Here is an 18,704-nt window from a genome sequence, read left to right on the forward strand (position 1 = left end):
ATAAATCCAAAGGTTATGACATTCCATAGTTAGAGTAGTGTTTTCTTTAAATAATTGGATTTGTTCTAGTACACATTTTTTAGAAAGTGAATTGTTGGTGTGTGGTTCTATAATGTGTGTGCTTTATGCAGTGATCTTAATCATAGTTAATACTAATTCAAAATTCTTATAAGGTGAATAAGGCAATTTTATCCCTGATGGGAACTTGGAAAGGAACCTTAATGTAAATCTATACTAGTTCTACAAGAGGAATTTACAGATAAAGTCACGTGATCTTTGAGCTCATAGATAACTGGAAAATACATTTAGAGAGCAAGAAGGAAAAAAAAAAAACCAAAGAGAAATTGTACAGATTCCTTAGACTGGGTAAGGAGATGCGAGAGAAACTGTGAGTCCCACATGTGCCCTGCCTAGAGACTGCAGACACAGCAGTGTCTGTCACTGGTTACTGCCACCTGGATGAACACTTACACAGGTCCTCCTCATACTGTGGTTGGTTTTCTGAAACACCTTGACTTGGTTCCTGGATCCATTACCATTTTCCTCTCTTATGTTTGAGGTCTCTCCCTCAGTGTTTCAGGAGGATTTTGCAACTTTGGTTAATATTTAACCTAACATTTTTGGTTCTAAGTTTCATGGGGGTACCAGGTTAAAGTATTTGTGGCATCCCTTCCCCCCATTTTAAAAGCACTGTCTGTTTTTACTGAGTTTGCTTTTCTTGACCTTTTTCTTTTGACATTGAAGAATCTCCCACAGTGGCAGTTAGAAAGCATTGATTCCCAGGAATTATGAGGTTGGTCCCTTAAGAAATCGGCAGGGTGTGCCTAGAAGGGAGAAAGCAGCCCTTGGCTTGAAGTCTCTGCTGAGGAAAAGTTTCCTTTGAGGCCAGGCCTTCCCTGCTGCACTTCTGGGTGGACTTCCCAGGGCCGTGCTGCTGTTTTGGTAAATAATGCTTAGAATTCTTGCATTTTTGGATCTTTCTTTGACCTGCATATTGCTACTTAAAGCTGTCAGCTCTCTTTCATCCTGTTTTCATCTCCCTGTTGCTGACATTTGCCCTCCACCCACCTCCCTACCCTCCTCCTCTACCCTACAGGGCCTCTGTGAGAAGCAGGGATGATTCTTATGTACTGCATAGGGTGCTTTGTTAGGTGCTAACACTGGATGCTAATGGATTTTGTGTTCAGGACTCTAACATCTGCAGATACTGAGTTTAGAACATGATCTTTTCCCACATAAAATTATTATATATTGTCTTCCAAATAACCAGGTCAGCTTATACACCAGGCAAGATGGTGAGTGTTTGGGTCCCGCAACACTAAGGAGGAAGCAGGGACAGGGCTCTGCCTGTATGTGGTGGTGGCACCGCCTAGTCTCCAGGCCTGTCTGTGTTGGCCACATGAGGGAAGTGCTAGATACATACAGGGTTCAAGTCCCTCTCTGCAAAACTGCAGTGAGCCTGCACTTTCCTGAGGGCTGGGGAAGGCAGCAAAGCAAGGCCACACCCCTTTTCCACACAGGAGTGGGCATCATTGTTGGTTAAAGATGGAGAGCTGTGCTCACTGTACAGAACTTTTCTGTTTTTCACTTTAGGGTAGAAAGCTCTGAGGTAGTGGTCCCCTCCTTTGACAGCTAAGTGTCACTTTGTACTGTGGACCCTGAAGCAAGGGCCCAACCTGAGCTTGCTTACATTAGCCTCGGAGGAGTGATGGAATCCAGATGTGATCCCAGCTCAGGAGGGTGAGCATGGCAGAGTGCCAGCCTGGGCTTCAGAGTGAACAGTTTCTCAGAAAACAGGAAAAGATCGGTGTGTTCTCTCTACTTAAACATCGGTCAATGGTGGGGTTTCTCACTTCATTAAATGTTGAAAAACACCATTGCATGAATTGAAAATGTAGCCATACCTAGAGGTCCTTTCTGTGTCTTTATCCATTTGCTGCTGTTGTTAGCTGTAGTGCTGCCTGCTGGGGCAGACATTAATAATAGAGTCTGGGGGTTGGGGATTTAGCTCAGTGGTAGAGCACTTGCTAGGCAAGGGCCTGGGTTCGGTCCCCAGCTCCGAAAAAAAGAAAAAAGAAAAAAAAAATAATAAGAGTCTGTTCACAGAGTACTAGAGGTCGTGAGCCTTAAGCTCCCATTTCATCCTTGGTAACTTAGTAGTGTTCTTGAATATTGTATAGTAAGGTCAAAGTGAAGACATAACTTAGGCTAACATTCGCCAGTGGAAGACGTCCCACTGTTGATGGCAGGGGCGTCTGTCTATACCAGCTGACGTGGCACGGACAACATTGTGCGAACTTAGGCAAACCTCATCACAAGGGACTTCCATTTGTACTTCAGACTTTGACTTAAAGATATTCTGCTTCTTCAATAAGCTGCATAAACCACCATTCTGATCTGGTAATTGTGCTATATCAGGAAAAACCGTGGGTTTATTTAATAAAAATTTGGTGGTTTTTCTTTAAAAAAAAAAAAAATCTACTGCCTCCTGGCTGGGATTTCCAGGCATCCTGAACCCATGCACAGCCTTCAGGGTTGGTGGTGCAGCTGGATTTTAACTAGTGCTCTCTTGGCTTTCACTAGAGAGAGGCCATTCTCTAGCAGCACCTGTGTCCACACTCTGTTTCTGCTGAGAAGAGCCCAGTGGTGATGGAACTGTGGCTCGTCTGAATTTTCAGTGGATGCCATGATGAACTGACTTGGGTGAGGTGTGGGTGGGAGGAGCCAGAGCCTAAACAGGCAGCAGAATCACAGTGACAGGTTAAAAATCAAGCTTGACTTGTGACGACTTGAACTGTGACGACTTGAATTGTGATGACGGAATCTTTTCAGGGTATCTGAAGCTCAGCGCACAACTGCTGTGACACCGCTTTGTGGACAATGGCTACTCAAGGTTTGTGAATCTCCTCAACGAAGATTTGCTTCCTTCCTGCTGTGTGGGGTGGGGTCTGCCTCAGCCCCTGCTGCTCTTGCACACTGGCTACTGGCTTGGTGACATAATCAACAAGCCACCCAATGGGATCTAGTGGGTGGGTGACTCTGGAGTCCAAGTTCATACCTGTTCCATGGGGCTCACACTGGCATCACCCTGCTCCCCACGGTTGCCTTTCTAAGTGTTCAGCAGGTCACAGCGGGTCCCGTCGCTGACGTCGTACTCAGGCAGCATTCTCAGTGCATTAACACTGTTTTGCAGCTGACCTCATGGAGTTGGACATGGCCATGGAGCCAGACAGAAAGGCCGCTGTCAGCCACTGGCAGCAGCAATCTTACCTGGATTCTGGAATCCACTCTGGTGCCACCACCACAGCTCCTTCCCTGAGTGGCAAGGGCAATCCTGAGGAAGAAGATGTGGACACCTCCCAAGTCCTTTATGAGTGGGAGCAAGGCTTTTCCCAGTCCTTCACGCAAGAGCAAGTAGCTGGTAAAGCAACTCTCTGTGTTACCTTCCCTGACAGGGCTGCGTGGGGCTCAGCCCAGCATGGGTGGGGTGGAGGGAAGGCGGAGGGCAACGGAGTCTCACATGCCCAGTGAGTGTTGGATTTACCTTTCCCAGACATTGACGGTCAGTACGCCATGACTCGGGCTCAGAGGGTCCGAGCTGCCATGTTCCCTGAGACACTAGATGAGGGCATGCAGATCCCATCCACGCAGTTTGATGCCGCTCATCCCACTAATGTCCAGCGCTTGGCTGAACCGTCACAGATGCTGAAACATGCAGTTGTCAATTTGATTAACTATCAGGATGACGCGGAACTTGCCACCCGTGCAATTCCTGAGCTGACCAAACTGCTAAATGACGAGGACCAGGTGAGCAGTGATGCCGCTAGCTTTTCAGTTTACTGTGAGGGAAGCTGTCAAGGGGATGCCAATGGCTGGCTGCCCCATATCCGGTTTTGGAAACTCATGGTGCCTCTCCACCCTTATTCTAGGTGGTCGTTAATAAAGCTGCTGTTATGGTTCACCAGCTTTCCAAAAAGGAAGCTTCCAGACACGCCATCATGCGCTCCCCTCAGATGGTGTCTGCCATAGTGCGCACCATGCAGAATACAAATGACGTAGAAACAGCCCGTTGTACCGCTGGGACCCTACACAACCTTTCCCACCATCGAGAGGGCTTGTTGGCCATCTTTAAATCTGGCGGCATCCCAGCGCTGGTGAAAATGCTTGGGTAAGAAGAGAACATGGTCAGGGAATGCGCTGTAGGAAGTAGAGGGTTGCTGGCGTGGCCAACAAAGGTGCTCCCCTTTCTTCCAGGTCGCCAGTGGATTCCGTACTGTTCTACGCCATCACCACGCTGCATAATCTCCTGCTACATCAGGAAGGAGCTAAAATGGCAGTGCGCCTAGCTGGTGGGCTGCAGAAAATGGTTGCTTTGCTCAACAAAACAAACGTGAAGTTCTTGGCTATTACGACAGACTGCCTTCAGATCTTAGCTTACGGCAATCAGGAAAGCAAGGTAGAGTGCTGAAGGTTGTCTCTCTCCACAGAGTCCTCACCACACAGGCTCAGATGTGTGTCCCATCCTTTGTGTGCATCCTAGAGAATGTGTCTGTAAACATTGAAGCTCTGTGCCGTGCTAAGCACTGAAGGGATGGGGAGAGGCCTCCTGAGTGAGTGTGTACACTTGGGCAGAGAAGAGGGGCTGGGTGTACAGAGGAAATGGTGTTTTGGGGTCTTGTAGAGATCTCTGAGAGGAAGTGAGGTGTTACCCAGGAGGAGGCGGTGAGAGGATGACATCTACAGTCCTGAGGAGGGAGAGGGTAGTGTGCTGGAGAGAGGTTAGGAGACAGTGTGTTGAGAGCTTTGGGGATCCTGTGAGGCTCTGTGATCTTAAACACAAGCACGGGATGAGACCTGCCTGTGGAGATGTTCAAGGACCTTACGGATGTAGGAGTGGGTACTCTACAGTGTCTCATAAGTGTGCACATGTAAGATCAGGGTCGGAAGCTACAGACTCTTAGTGCCATTTTCAGCTGGCTGTTCTGACAGAACCTTCACCACTACTACAGGCAACCCCACTTGCTTTTCATGGTCTTTTTCCTTTGTGTTCACTGTGGGGAGGTGGCAAGAGTTTTGTTTTTTTTTTTTTTTTTTTAATAGTTTTTTTCCACACATTTCTGGTTTGCCTGCATGTATGTCTGTGTGAGGGTGTCAGATCCACTGGAACTGGATTTGCAGACAGTTGTGAGCTGCCATGTAGGTCCTGGGACTTGAACCTGGGTCTTCTGGAAGAGCCATCTCTAGCTTGAGCTGGTATATACTTGAGAGAGTGGGGGTGCCTGGATTTGAGCAGAATGTAGCACAGGAGTCACATCCTTGGGACCCTACTTGGAGGCTGTGGATCAGAGGGCTCCAGAGAACGTGGAATTGCAGGCTGGCTAGAGTTCTTAAGTACAGGAACTGGTGATGGCCGCTCCAGCATTTCCTGAGTCTCCTGACTGACAGTTCCATCTCTCTAGCTCATCATTCTGGCCAGTGGTGGACCCCAAGCCTTAGTAAACATAATGAGAACCTACACGTACGAGAAGCTCCTGTGGACCACAAGCAGAGTGCTGAAGGTGCTGTCTGTCTGCTCTAGCAACAAGCCGGCCATCGTGGAAGCTGGTGAGTGCACATACACAGTCTGAGAGCTCACAGTGCACACTCACCTTTCCCTGCGTTACTGCTCAGTTATTTGTCAAAGACAAAAGCACATCGCTCCATAAAGCTTGTTTCTGATTTTGATTTTGGTAAATGTGAGGTTGGGCCTCACTAGCAACCCTGTGAATATAGAGTCCAGCTTACTAGAGAAGTGGTTATGTCTGTCTTGTTCTGTGTGAGATTTGTTGTGAATGTCTTCTTCTCAGTGAGCCGTTCCCTACTGTTTTTGTCCTGCGTTTTAATTGGGCAGCTATGTATGGCAGTTTATGTTGTGCCTGGTGATAAAGAAAAACAAGGTTCATGTCCAAGCCTCTTGGTTAGGGTGAAAGTAGTTTCAGTTCTCTGGCTTCCTTTCAGTAAGCAGCTAACATCTGTCTAGGCTGCTGAACCAAGCAAGCTTTAGATCCCAAGTAGAGGTGGGAAATGGTGAAGGCATTATGTGGGGGAAGGCGCTGAAGATGAGGCACTGGGTTGCAGCAGCCATCTTTGGGTTGTTGGGAACACTTCAGGTTACTGAGGTCGTTGCTAACAGTGAAACCAGGGGCCTGTAAGACTTGTTTAAATATGTTTGTAGATTGATAAAGTTCATAGGTAGCTGGGATAGCTGGAGATGGATGTGCATGGACTTTCTAAGATGTCCGGGTCATTCTGATGTGGATGTTTATCTTTGAAGTGGTGTAATTGACCTATACCATGCATTCATCTGTGGAGCGATGGGGAGCTGTTCCTACGTAGTCTTGTGAAGATGAGCACAAGACTCGAAGGCAGGTGCTGGGCTCAGTGCACAGACATGGAGCCCTAGCACTTAGGCAGGGGCAGAGTCAAGAGGTCTAGGACTTCCTGGGTTATTTAGCAAGGCCTTGTCTCAGAATAGAACAAAGGAATGTGTGCTATGACAGGAGTGGACAGCACACAACAATGACAGCTACTGAGGAGACCACCCAGACAAGGAGTGCTGCCTGGCACTGGGAAGGGGTTGGGGGGAGGAGCAGTAACCTCGTTTTTGCTTGAGACATGGGAGTTTAGATGCTCTTTGGGTGTAGAGCATTGTGTGGGCCATGTCTCAGAGCAAGGAGAATGTTGGTACAAATACAACTTGAGCGGTGTCAGTAATGAGCTAGGCAGGGCCCTGGTGCATGGGAGTAACTGCTGTTTTGGTACCACACGGAGAGCACCGCTAGAGGTTCTCAAGGTTGAGAGCTGAGGTCTTAGAGGCAACTGTGTGCTTTGCACTTTTGCTGAGCAGGAACATAGCTGCACAGCGGGAACCACTGAAGGAAACAACTGGCTTAGAAACATAGCAAGATGGGCTGGGGATTTGGCTCAGTGGTAGAGTACTTGCCTAGCAACCGCAAGGCCCTGGGTTCGGTCCCCAGCTCCGAAAAAAAGAAAGAAAGAAAAAAAAAAAAAAAGAAACATAGCAGGTGGATAGAAGTCCTCCATCTTGGCAAACAGTCCTAGTCCCTTAGCAGCCATGAGACTACAGGAGCAAACCAGAGAAGTGGTCTTTGGCAAGAACATTGGCACCTTGCAAGTTAAGTGGAACTGTCAGGGCCTTGCTAATTTGTTAATAAGGTTATTTAAGAAGGTGACATTCAGCTAGAAGGACATGGGGAAAGCAGGCTAAGGGTGGGACGCTGCCTGAGTTTATGACAGGAAGGAAGAGGGGTGTCTCAGAAGAACCTAATGAGTTGCCACCACTCAGACCTGCTGTCTTCCTAAGCTATTCTGATGAGCATTTGGGGCAAGTTGCATGTTCTGAGAGTTAGTAGTTATATAGAAAGTAGCCAGCCATTTAACAAAGGCAGCCTGGCGAGCTGTGAGGAAAGAATTATTTGAGAGACTATCTTCATCAAGTCAGGAAGGCGGACTAAATTACATTTGTGACAAATGCAAGTCTAATTAGTCAGGTTTGAGGACACAAAGCCAGTATGAAGGACGAACAAGGAGGGAAGAATGTTTCTTGTTCAGAAGTGATTTCAGTTGAAGATGGGGGTGGGGCCTGTCATTGTGGCCCAGGCTATCCTCAGGCTTAAGTGGTTCTGGCTGGCTGAGCTATGCGGTGCAGCTCACCTGACTCCTGAGTCCCGAGGTGTCTTTACCGGTCAGATTACATCCACACTTTAAGACTTGCAGGCATTGCCTTCCCACTCGTCTGACTCCATGACTTGAGGACTGTAGTGTTCTCCTCTGCACACACTGCTTTATCCGCTCAGAACCGACCCTGGTGCCGAGGGTCATTCTGGAAGTGGCTGCTTGCAAGGAGTTGGTCGGAATGTTACCTGCAGGTGAAACCGTCCAACCGTAAACGATAGAAGAGAACATCTGAGATGAGTTGTCACTGGCAAGGTGGACTGGAAAAGTTGTGTGAAGTTCTAGAAAACTGGAGGAAATCAAATCCTCAAGGGGAGGGGAGGCTTCACAAATCAGGGACACTGAGGGATGACAGGCCTGCTTAGCTAAGAGCCCATGCCCTTGATGTCTCACTTTGCAGGTGGGATGCAGGCACTGGGGCTTCACCTGACAGACCCGAGTCAGCGACTTGTTCAAAACTGTCTTTGGACTCTGAGAAACTTGTCCGATGCAGCGACTAAGCAGGTATGTCATGCACAGTTGTTGCCTTGGTGCCAGAGTCTCCATGAGGCCTGAACTCAGCGTAATTTTATCTCCACAGGAAGGGATGGAAGGCCTCCTTGGGACTCTAGTGCAGCTTCTGGGTTCTGATGATATAAATGTGGTCACCTGCGCAGCTGGAATTCTCTCTAACCTCACTTGCAATAATTACAAAAACAAGATGATGGTGTGCCAAGTGGGTGGCATAGAGGCTCTTGTGCGCACTGTCCTTCGTGCTGGTGACAGGGAGGACATTACCGAGCCTGCCATCTGTGCTCTTCGTCATCTGACCAGCCGACATCAGGAAGCTGAGATGGCCCAGAATGCCGTTCGCCTTCATTATGGACTACCTGTTGTGGTTAAACTCCTGCACCCACCATCCCACTGGCCTCTGATAAAGGTGAGCTATCAGAGCAGGGTGGGGCTGGCATAGAGATGACCTACTGGGACGGGCGGTGGAGTGGGGAGTGCTGTGCCTTGCCATGTTGTCTACTAACTCTTTGCTCTGTAGGCAACTGTTGGATTGATCCGAAACCTTGCCCTTTGCCCAGCAAATCATGCGCCTTTGCGGGAACAGGGTGCGATCCCACGACTAGTTCAGCTGCTTGTACGAGCACATCAGGACACCCAGCGGCGCACGTCCATGGGTGGAACACAGCAGCAGTTCGTGGTAGGCAGATCTTTGTGACACGTGTCACAGAGTACAGGGGTGGGGTGAATGCAATCTCCATGTGCTGTTTCTACTTCCCCATCCTTTGCTGAAGGGCTGCTAAAGGCTGAGCAAAACCTAATCTGTGTGGTTTTCAAAGACACGTGACAAGCTCTGGTGATGTTTCCTTTGATCAGCCTTTTAAGGACTGGAGTGTAATGTACTGCTGTGGGTCAGATCTTGAATGCATGTGCCAACTGGGATGTACCACGGCCATATCCAGCTCTATCAGTTCTTCCCTTACATCAGAAAACAAGAAGAAGCCTGCTACAGCAGGTTTTAGAACCCCACTGCTGGTGGTTTGTGGGTTTGCTTATTAGTATTGTTTCTGGCCCCTCTCCATAGGATGGCCTCATAGTTAAGGCACCTCCTATACAGTGCCTTATATAGGTAGAAATTCTGTATCCTCATAGAAATCAGGTTGACTATAAAAATAGCAGAGTCACAATATAGTTGTAGATTAGAATGCAAAGACGCAGACTGGTGATTGAGTGGTCTCTGGGTAACCCCCTGCAGCCCAGTGGGATTTTAACTAGGAGTAAAGTGGAGGGGCATTTTCACCAGACACCAGACACGAGTAAGAAATGGAGGACCAGTGGAGAGCCACTCACCTCTCACCCAGAGCGGCTGATGCTCTGCCATGCAGTGAGGAAGCCAACTTTGGGATTTGTCCTCAGTGCCTGTGGGGTTGGTGTGCAGAAGCTCAAGTCTCTTGTGCAAATGCTCGATATTTACATCGTGCCTGTGGTCACCCTGGGTCATGCTGCTCCTGTAGGGTGCGTGGCGAGAGTGAGTCTCGGGGAGTAGTGGACAGGCCAGGCTGCTCGTAGGAGGCTTTTCTGCAGCTGGATTTGGTGTGTGGTTGGTTGACTGCAGGTGTGGAAGCCACAGCACAGGGAAGTTGCTCATTCTCTCTGTACATGGTGCTATGCAGGGGGAAGGCCTTCCGTGATACTCAACGGAAGGAGGCCTCCTTTAGTGAGCACTGGGCGAGCTGTGAGGACCTTTGGAGACCATGCTCAGAGAGTGCCAGCTTGCTAAACTTGTTGTTGTCGTCCTAGGAGGGCGTCCGCATGGAGGAGATAGTTGAAGGGTGCACTGGGGCTCTCCACATCCTCGCTCGGGATGTTCACAACCGGATTGTGATCCGAGGACTCAATACCATTCCACTGTTTGTGCAGGTACGCTGGCTCAGACGGCTGCCCTCCCATCACGAGCCCCTGAACACTGATGGGATTAGACACGAACAGCCTTTCCTTTTGAGTCAGGAGCATTGGGAGGACCACAACCTTGGGGAGAGGGCGGGAGGGCCAGAGCACAAGTCCAGAAATCCTCTCTGCCAGCGTAGCTTTCTCCTGGGAACACGAACACAGCCAAGTGGGCTCTGCTGACACTCCACACTGGTCAAGTCTGTACGCAGTTGGGCACATGCCATGTTTTATTTGGGTTTAATTGGGTCTTGTTTCTCTGTTTTCTCCATAGTTGCTTTATTCTCCCATTGAAAATATCCAAAGAGTAGCTGCAGGGGTCCTCTGTGAACTTGCTCAGGACAAGGAGGCTGCAGAGGCCATTGAGGCTGAGGGAGCCACAGCTCCCCTGACAGAGTTGCTCCACTCCAGGAATGAAGGCGTGGGTAAGCAGAGGAGCCCTCCCTTCCTCCCAATCAGTTGGTCAGCCCATAGGCTGCCTGTGTCTGTGCCTGTGCACTGAAGTTGGGCCTGGCCTCAAGGGCGATTTTCTCTCTCTACTCCAGCAACATATGCGGCTGCTGTTCTATTCCGAATGTCTGAGGACAAGCCACAGGACTACAAGAAACGGCTTTCGGTTGAGCTGACCAGTTCCCTCTTCAGGACAGAGCCAATGGCTTGGAATGAGGTAGGCCAGCCAGCATAGCATGAGTACAGTGTCCTCAGAACTCACAGGAGCGAGCTTAAGTGAGGAAGGTGAGGAAGGTGAGGAAGAGGGTTATGTTGAGCCTTCCAAGGTGAGAGAGAAGGCAGGCAGTCTGCTGAGCGGTAGCTAGGAGTCAGTTTATACTATACGCTATACAGCCTGCTTTTCTGAGTTTGTTAGTGATTTGTCTTTGAATTGTTGTTTCTAGTAAAACTCCCTAGAAGTATATTTTAAACCCTCCATAGTTCCCAACTAGTCTAGATCTCAGTGTGTGATGCTTGCTGAGTGCAAATTTGGGTCATGTGGGTGCCGGGTGGGTGTTCTGACCTGAGCCTTCCCATTCCTTTCCCACCATGTCCTGAAGCCTGTTCCCACGTCTGCCTTTGTCTGGGTAATGGCAGCTTTGCTCTTCCAACTGCTCACACTCAGACTGTCCTTTCCCACTGTGCACTTGGTGTTGGAGCAGTCTGTTGGTGTTTACTGCTGTGCCTGTGTCCTTGGAACAGCCATTGTGTCATATCGTATACACTCAGTGAGTGAGTGCTTTAATACTACATGCAGTCTGAGGTCTTTGTCTTCTGTGATCTTATGTTTATAAACACTCAGGTGTGGTTTTGAAATTTTACATTTTTCCTGTACCCATTTATGTAGACTGCTGATCTCGGACTGGACATTGGTGCCCAGGGAGAAGCCCTTGGATATCGCCAGGACGGTATGTCATAAAGCCCCTGTCTATCCATGCCTGGGAATCTGGGTTGGAGGAAGTGGCCCTTGAATTCCAGAGTCAGCTGCAGTGTGGAGCACGGGGAGCTCAGCTGTGGCCTGCTCCCAGTGTGTGCTCCTCCTGCCACCTGCTGCCTAGCTTTTCGTTGGTCACATAACCCTTCCTCATACCTTTGTCTTGGAGAACAAGGGGGTGGTCTAGCATAGGTGATTCATAGCTGATCCATTAAGATCTTTGTGGAAAATTACCCAGATTTGAGCAGCAGCATAAGGTGCTGCTGCCATCGCCCTCCCTATCTCTGAGGCTTTATCCAAGGAACTGTGGAGCTCTCTGCTTCTCACTTGATCTGGCTGTGACAGGCAGATGAGAGTTTCCCATTCTCAGGAGGTCAGGCACAGGAAGCTGCCTCCTGCTGCTGCCACCTCATGCTGCTGCTGCTGTGCCGTGATAGCTCAGGAACTGTGTGAGGCCTGGCTTTGTGTAATTACGTAGAAGAGGAGCCTAGAGAGCAGTGTTCCTGGCAAGATGTCCTCACCGCAGTTAATCCGTCTCTCCTCTTTCCTTTTCCCATCTTGTGGACACCTTGACTCTTCCAGATCCCAGCTACCGTTCTTTTCACTCTGGTGGATACGGCCAGGACGCCTTGGGGATGGACCCTATGATGGAGCATGAGATGGGTGGCCACCACCCTGGTGCTGACTATCCAGTTGATGGGCTGCCTGACCTGGGACACGCCCAGGACCTCATGGACGGGCTGCCTCCAGGTGATAGCAATCAGCTGGCCTGGTTTGATACTGACCTGTAAATCGTCCTTTAGGTAAGAAAGCTTATGAAAGCCAGTGTGGGTGAATACTTTACTCTGCCTGCAGAACTCCAGAAAGACTTGGTAGGGTGGGAATGGTTTTAGGCCTGTTGTAAATCTACCACAAAACAGATACATACTTGGAAGGAGATGTTCATGTGTGGAAGTTTCTCACTTTGATGTTTTTGCCACAGCTTTTGCAGCGGTATACTCAGATGAGTAGCATTTGCTGTTTTCAACATTAATAGCCGCCTTTCTCTCTATACAGTGTATTGTCTGAACTTGCATTGTGACTGGCCTGTAGAGTTGCTGAGAGGGCTCGAGGGGTGGGCTGGTATCTCAGAAAGTGCCTGACACACTAACCAAGCTGAGTTTCCTATGGGAACAGTCGAAGTAAACTTTTTGTTCTGGTCCTTTTTGGTCGAGGAGTAACCATACAAATGGATTTGGGGAGTGACTCACGCAGTGAAGAATGCACACGAATGGATCACAAGATGGCGTTATCAAACCCTAGCCTTGCTTGTTCCTTTTTTTTTTTTTTTTTTTTAATATCTGTAATGGTACTGACTTTGCTTGCTTTGAAGTAGCTTTTATTTTTTGCAGTAACTGTTAGTTTTTAAGTCTCGTAGTGTTATGTTCTAGTGAACCTGCTACAGCAATTTCTGATTTCTAAGAACTGAGTAATGGTGTAGAACACTAATTCATAATCACGCTAATTGTAATCTGGAGACGTGTAACATTGTGTAGCCTTTTGTATAAATAGACAGATAGAAATGGTCCGATTAGTTTCCTTTTTAATATGCTTAAAATAAGCAGGTGGATCTATTTCATGTTTTTGAACAAGAACTTTATTGGGGATACGTGCGGTGGGGTAAATCAGTAAGAGGTGTTACTTGAGCCTTCTTGTTTTGGACAGTATACCAGTTGCCTTTTCCCAAAGTTGTTGTAACCTGCCGTGATACAATGCTTCACCAGACGCGGTTATAAAAATGGTTCAGAATTAAACTTTTAATTCATTCGCTTGTGTCATTTTGTTTGTTCGTCATGAAATGAGTGCTGAGAGCTGTGAAGGCATCATCAGGGTGCCCAGGGGAAGGGAAGAGAAGGGGCGCCATTAGGGTGCCCAGGCTGTCAGGGTAGAGAAGGACCAAGTCTGAATGGGCACGCTCGGTGACCCTTAGCAGTGTCACACCAAAACCCAGGCAAACCAGAGAAAGGAAGCGTGTTTGTCGGCCTTGAATATTGTCCCTGGCTGGCTGTGCTTTGATGAAGTGACTGTCCTGCCACTTCTGACCAAAGGGCTGAGCAAGCCTGTGTAGCCAGCCCTCCTTCTGCTCACTCTTGCTTGCCCGGGAACTAGGCAGACACTTCTGCAGTGGTCTCTGTGCTACGCTGAGAATAACTAAAGCTGGAAGCCAACCGAATAAGCCCTTCTTTAGTTAGGCTGGTGTCGGCCCCACTGAGTAGTCGTGAAGCTCTGCCTGGGTTTGGACTTCCAGTGTCGGTGCTAGTGTGACTCGCTTTAGACGGCTATTTGCTTTCCTGGGTTTTAAGATTGTGCCTGTTAAAGCAGCATGGAATTCTAATTCACAGGAGGAGGAGGGCCAGCCCTATGAGGAAGTCCTCAGATACCCACTGGGGTCCAGAGTTAACAGGGTAGAGCTTTACTGCAGTTGGCCTTTATGGTTTTTTTTTTTTTTTCCTTTTTTCGGAGCTGGGGACCGAACCCAGAGCCCTGCGCTTGCTAGGCAAGTGCTCTATCACTGAGCTAAATCCCCAACCCCGGCCTTTATGTTCTGAATCACAGTAGTTCTGGTTCATGCCTAGAAGCGTCAGGTCCTAACTGCAGAGGAGGCAGACCTCAGGCAGTGGTGGAGGTTTGTAGGAAGCAAGCACCACTTTAGCGCACTCAGTAGGGCAGCATTCACAGACGGCATGCCTGGGAGTGTGAGGTACACAAAATGCTGGCAGACACCCACACTTCTGAAGAGATGCTGTAGGGGGGAGCTCCTGTGCTTCGTTTGTGACAGGTGCAGGTGGAGGGAGGATAGGGCTTTGCAGAGGGAGCATATAAACAGCAGAGACCCGGGGGGGAGGTCCATGAGGAGTGTGGTCTGTCCATTCTCCTCCTAACCCCTCACTGCAGCACTAGCAGTAACAAGTCTCTGCAGTCAGTGGCCAGGCCAAGCAAGCAGCGCCAGAGAGGGCTGGCTCAGCGGGTGATTGGAGCTCTGGAACCTACGATTTAAAAGCCAGATGTGGCAGGAGAACTGCCCAGAGTGGAGCCCAGCAGCAGAATCAAGTCGCCCAGGCTGGTGAGATGGCTCAGCAGGTCAGGTAGTCAGAGGGGAAACCAACTTCCCCCTTCCACACGGCAGTGGCATCAAGTAAGTGAAAGTGGGATGATGTTTTTAAGAAGACACTGCCTCAACAAGGTGGAAGGCAACTGGCCCCACAGTAGTGCCCTGACCTTCGCACGTGCACCGGGGTGGGCGTGCACACGGGTTTCAAAAGGAGAGACACAAACCTCTCAGGCAGGGAATGGTTTCCATTTCCAAGCGATCGACATCAACAGTAGAACCACACCCCGGGTCCATTAGGGTAGGGCCAGGGGACTGAGCCAGATATTCTCAAGAGCTTGAGGTGCTGTCAGAGGCAGAGCACTGTGGGTAATAGCAACTCCCAACTGCTAAGCAAGTTGTCACGTGACCATTTGCTGAGCATTCAGTAGAAGAGAACCCAGTGTGGCTGAGTTGAGAGGAAATCATTGAAGTGCATAAATAGAAAAACAGAGAACAGGCAGTTCGTGGCTGCTGGCCTTGTAGCCCCTACAAAAACAAGCTACATCAGGAGCCGGGGCAGCATCGTGACCACCTGCTGCACAGGGTTCAGTGGGATCTGTTTCTGGGCCTGTTGCCTCTTGGTTAACCCCTTGGTTATCACATCTGTCTTCTATCCCTGGAACCCCAGGCTACAGGCAAGGCCACATTTCTTCCCTTGTGCCACCTTCGGCGTGGGTGAAGCGAAGGCTGTCACAGCTAAAGCCGCCTGGGCTGTGGCTGGCTCTGTCTGCACCCATGTTCTGAGATCTGGGAGGTTGTACACTACTTCTTCAAGGGTCTGGGGAGAGGGGTAAAGGACACTTGTCAGCTGCCTGGGACTGGGGCAGGCTGGACCAGAGCACAGGACATGCCAGCCCAGTCAGTGTCCTGGGAATCTGGTAAGTGCATGCAGAAAACAGGTGAACACATGAGCCTGTGGGCAGACCACCACAGCTCCCTAGGTATCCTCAGGACAGCTGTGGCCATTGCTGACTGCCGTGGCTTAGGGCCTGCTCCCTGCCTGGTCCTCTGCTTCCGTGTCTGGTGTGCTGAGTGGTAGCTGGAGTTAGGGAGTGAGACTGGAGTGCAGGCAGAAGCCTGGGTCTGGATGGCCACCACCAGAATTACAAGAGCTCAGGGCAGGGGCTGGCTGGCTATATGTCTGTTTTCTCGAGGGAGGACAAAGGAGAAGCTGTGCTGGCCTCCTTCCCCTGACTAGCCAGTGTCTCACCTATCAAGTCTCCACTGGAGTTTGTAAGTTTGGGAAACAAGCCATGTCACATTGAGTGGGAGAAGCGGGGGATAGGAAGTGTGTGTGTGTGGGGGGGGGGTGGCGGCCAGGCCTCAAGTCTAGCAAGACAGCAACCCCAGGTCCCCTCCCTATAGACAAGCCACCTGATGGAATGTTCTGGAATGTTAAAGCCTTCCTGGTTTAGATTGCTCTATATTCTTCTGAAAGGGAGAGAGGAAGAGGATGTCCAGTTGCTTTGAAGCAGTTCCCAGCACTGGACAGAGGGAGGGGAAGTAAGATCTGAACCTGCTCCCTTAGAACACTCAGCCATGTCACTGCATAACGCAGCCAGGCCAGGTCTGCTTGGGCACAGCCTGGTGAGACACCACTCCTAGCTGCATGAAATCCTTAGTGCGTCTATGTCTGTCACCCCATCCAAGTCCTGCTCAGGACAGTGGAGCCCTGAATCCAGTCATGCAAAGGAGCATTGTAGGCGAGAGGAGGGGCCAAGGTCACCTGGGCTGTGGTATGTCAGGCATGGTGTGGCCCTTTTCTTCATGAGGCTAAATGGGAGCTGGAAGTCTCTCCAGATTACCTTATCAGGGCAGGGCTGCTGGTGATAGTAGGACCAGCTTCCCTGCTACAGAAGGGATCCTCTGCCCTCCCCCCCACCCGCCCTGGGCTAGTTGTTCATATGTGCACACCTCTTCCCCAGAGACATCCTGGAGTAGGTAATGGGCTGCCTATGTCTGTTCTCTTGAGGGAGTAGTGGATGGGCCAGTAGAAACCTGGTTTGAAGAAGTCCCGGAGGCCCCAACCTCCCATCCAGGGCTGGCTCAAACAGTCCTGCCCCACAGTCCTTCATCCTTCAGTGTCCACTAAACTTGTCACCTGGCACGTGGCAGAGATTGTATAAGGGGTGAGGGGCAGTTGGGAGAAGCAAATCTGCTCTGACACCAACATCCCCACAGCTGCTGGACTCTAGTGTCCTGCACACCTGTGTGCAAACTGAACTTGCTGTGCACGTGAGTTTCACCCAGGCCTCCCTAGGATTCTTGGAATTCTCCATCCTTGAGAAAGAAGTGGCCATGTAACACCAGAGGAAAGTGAGCCTTAGACAAGTCTCCTTGGCTGCTGATGAGGATTGTGGCTCATCTGAGTGGAGGCCACTTGACCACCACATAGGGAGTAATAGGTTAGTCATCTCAGTGAGAGGGCTTGAGGCGCTCAGGTTCTGGCCTATCGATTTTATTAGCTCCACGTGAGGCTGGGGAGAGAGGACCGAGTGGGATCTGACCGTGCTGTGTAGTGGATGGGGCCACAGGACGGCCTTGTCTAATGCCCAACAGCCTGGAGGAGATCCAGGGCCAAGGAAGCCACGACAGTGTCGACGGGTGAGCTGTGGGAGACACAAAGGGGGTAAGGTGTGTGGGCCAAACATCCCCTTAAGAGGGCTGGGCCTCTTGAGCCCACATATCAGGAGCCCCATTCCCTAAGTCCCCTGTTGGGTCAGTGTCTCTCAGCTGCACCTCAGCCTCAGGCCTTGGGCACCGCCTGCCAGTTGATTGTGCCTATGTAGGTCGGTGGACAGGGGTAGCCAGCCTGCCCACCCCTGGCTCCTACACCCCTCCACACCCACTCCAACCCCTTCTTGCTGCACTGCTAGATCCTGACCACCATGTACTGTGGGATGATGCTTGGAGCTGCCAGTGGGCAATTAGGAGCTTAAAATAGAAACTCTGTTTGTGTGAGATACACACAAACCTGGCCAGGAACAAAGAGAAGCATGGCACTCGGCAACCCCCTGAAGAGAAAGTTAGACCATGGGTGGCACCGTCGAAGGCAAGGAAATAGCTCTTAGTGCATAATCAGGTGGGCGGGTGGGGTGCCGCATGAAAGCTGCAGTCTAGTGGCTAGGGCTGCCACCCGGAGACAGTGTTGTGCATTCCTGTTCTGTGCATCAAAGGCCCTGAGGGGTGGTGGAATGTCTTTGAACTTGGCCTGCTTCTGGCAGAGTCCAGGCCAGTCCTGTGGGGCCATGCTGCCCACCAAAGGCCCAGAAGGGCTGGCATGGATGGAAGGCCACCCTCCTGGCAGGGCAGTCTGAGCAGAGCAGTGCCACCCACTCATCCGGCCTCTGCAGGTGGGGACATCTGAACAAACCCTGAGAGACAAGGCAAGGTCTGCCTGTGACCTGGGTGTGGGCGGAGAGGTCACAGCCTTGCAGAATGTTAAGCCTTGTTTGGAACATTAAGCCTCTTTTGAACACATTTGATCCAAATTTAAGTCCAGCACAAAAATAAAGCCACCTTTGGTCTCAAGGCAAACAACCTCAGCAGGTGTGGAGACCCAGATGGCTGGCAAGAAGGGCTTCAGGGAGCTGGCTGACCGCCTCCCTGTTCAGTGGTCCAGCCACCCTGCGCACTGGTCACTGTGCACTAGTCAGCACTGGTGGCTGTTCCTGCCCTCTACCTAACATGGGTCCCAGCAGATGAGGACTGCTGTCCAAGCCAGCCTCTTCCTGCCCTCACAGGACTGGGCGTGAGCTGCTGCACAAGCCTCAGCGCCACAGCTGCCTTCAAATGGATACCAAACCCCAGATACTGTGTCTGAGAGCATTGGGCTCCCTTTAGAAGTGCATTTTCCCCAGGGTAGGGGATGCAGGGACCAGAGCCATCTCCCTGGGCTCTGCTCACCAAGCCTTATCCTGGCCAGGCTGCAGCACTGAACTGACTGGTTGTCAGCCGTAACCCTGCTTTCCAAATTGGGTA

At 50.3% G+C, this 18,704-nt stretch overlaps 2 protein-coding genes across 17 annotated transcripts in view; one reads left to right on the forward strand and one right to left on the reverse strand.

Moving 5' to 3' along the window:
- The window catches only part of Ctnnb1 (catenin beta 1), a 27,082-nt gene extending 13,682 nt beyond the window's left edge, over nucleotides 1-13,400 (forward strand). For 4 of the 10 annotated variants that reach the window (NM_001431666.1, NM_001431667.1, NM_001431663.1 and 1 more), the window contains 15 exon segments: nucleotides 2,833-2,893; nucleotides 3,194-3,421; nucleotides 3,554-3,807; nucleotides 3,930-4,168; nucleotides 4,255-4,456; nucleotides 5,460-5,604; nucleotides 8,135-8,238; nucleotides 8,315-8,653; nucleotides 8,765-8,923; nucleotides 10,024-10,143; nucleotides 10,445-10,595; nucleotides 10,716-10,837; nucleotides 11,507-11,567; nucleotides 12,176-12,396; nucleotides 12,808-13,400. In NM_001431666.1, the coding sequence (NP_001418595.1) occupies nucleotides 2,881-2,893; nucleotides 3,194-3,421; nucleotides 3,554-3,807; nucleotides 3,930-4,168; nucleotides 4,255-4,456; nucleotides 5,460-5,604; nucleotides 8,135-8,238; nucleotides 8,315-8,653; nucleotides 8,765-8,923; nucleotides 10,024-10,143; nucleotides 10,445-10,595; nucleotides 10,716-10,837; nucleotides 11,507-11,567; nucleotides 12,176-12,384 (2,346 nt within the window). In that variant the 5' untranslated portion in view covers nucleotides 2,833-2,880 and the 3' untranslated portion in view covers nucleotides 12,385-12,396; nucleotides 12,808-13,400. 10 annotated transcript variants of the gene reach the window in all.
- Nucleotides 12,902-18,704, reverse strand: part of Ulk4 (unc-51 like kinase 4) — a 305,588-nt gene continuing 299,785 nt past the window's right edge. For 6 of the 7 annotated variants that reach the window (XM_087563005.1, XM_087563004.1, XM_087563001.1 and 3 more), the window contains one exon: nucleotides 12,902-17,332. In XM_087563005.1, the coding sequence (XP_087419131.1) occupies nucleotides 17,269-17,332 (64 nt within the window). In that variant the 3' untranslated portion in view covers nucleotides 12,902-17,268. 7 annotated transcript variants of the gene reach the window in all.

The sequence above is a fragment of the Rattus norvegicus genome, chromosome 8 (assembly GCF_021556685.1).
Source record: "Rattus norvegicus strain SHRSP/BbbUtx chromosome 8, alternate assembly SHRSP_T2T, whole genome shotgun sequence".
Taxonomy (NCBI): Eukaryota; Metazoa; Chordata; class Mammalia; order Rodentia; family Muridae; genus Rattus; species Rattus norvegicus.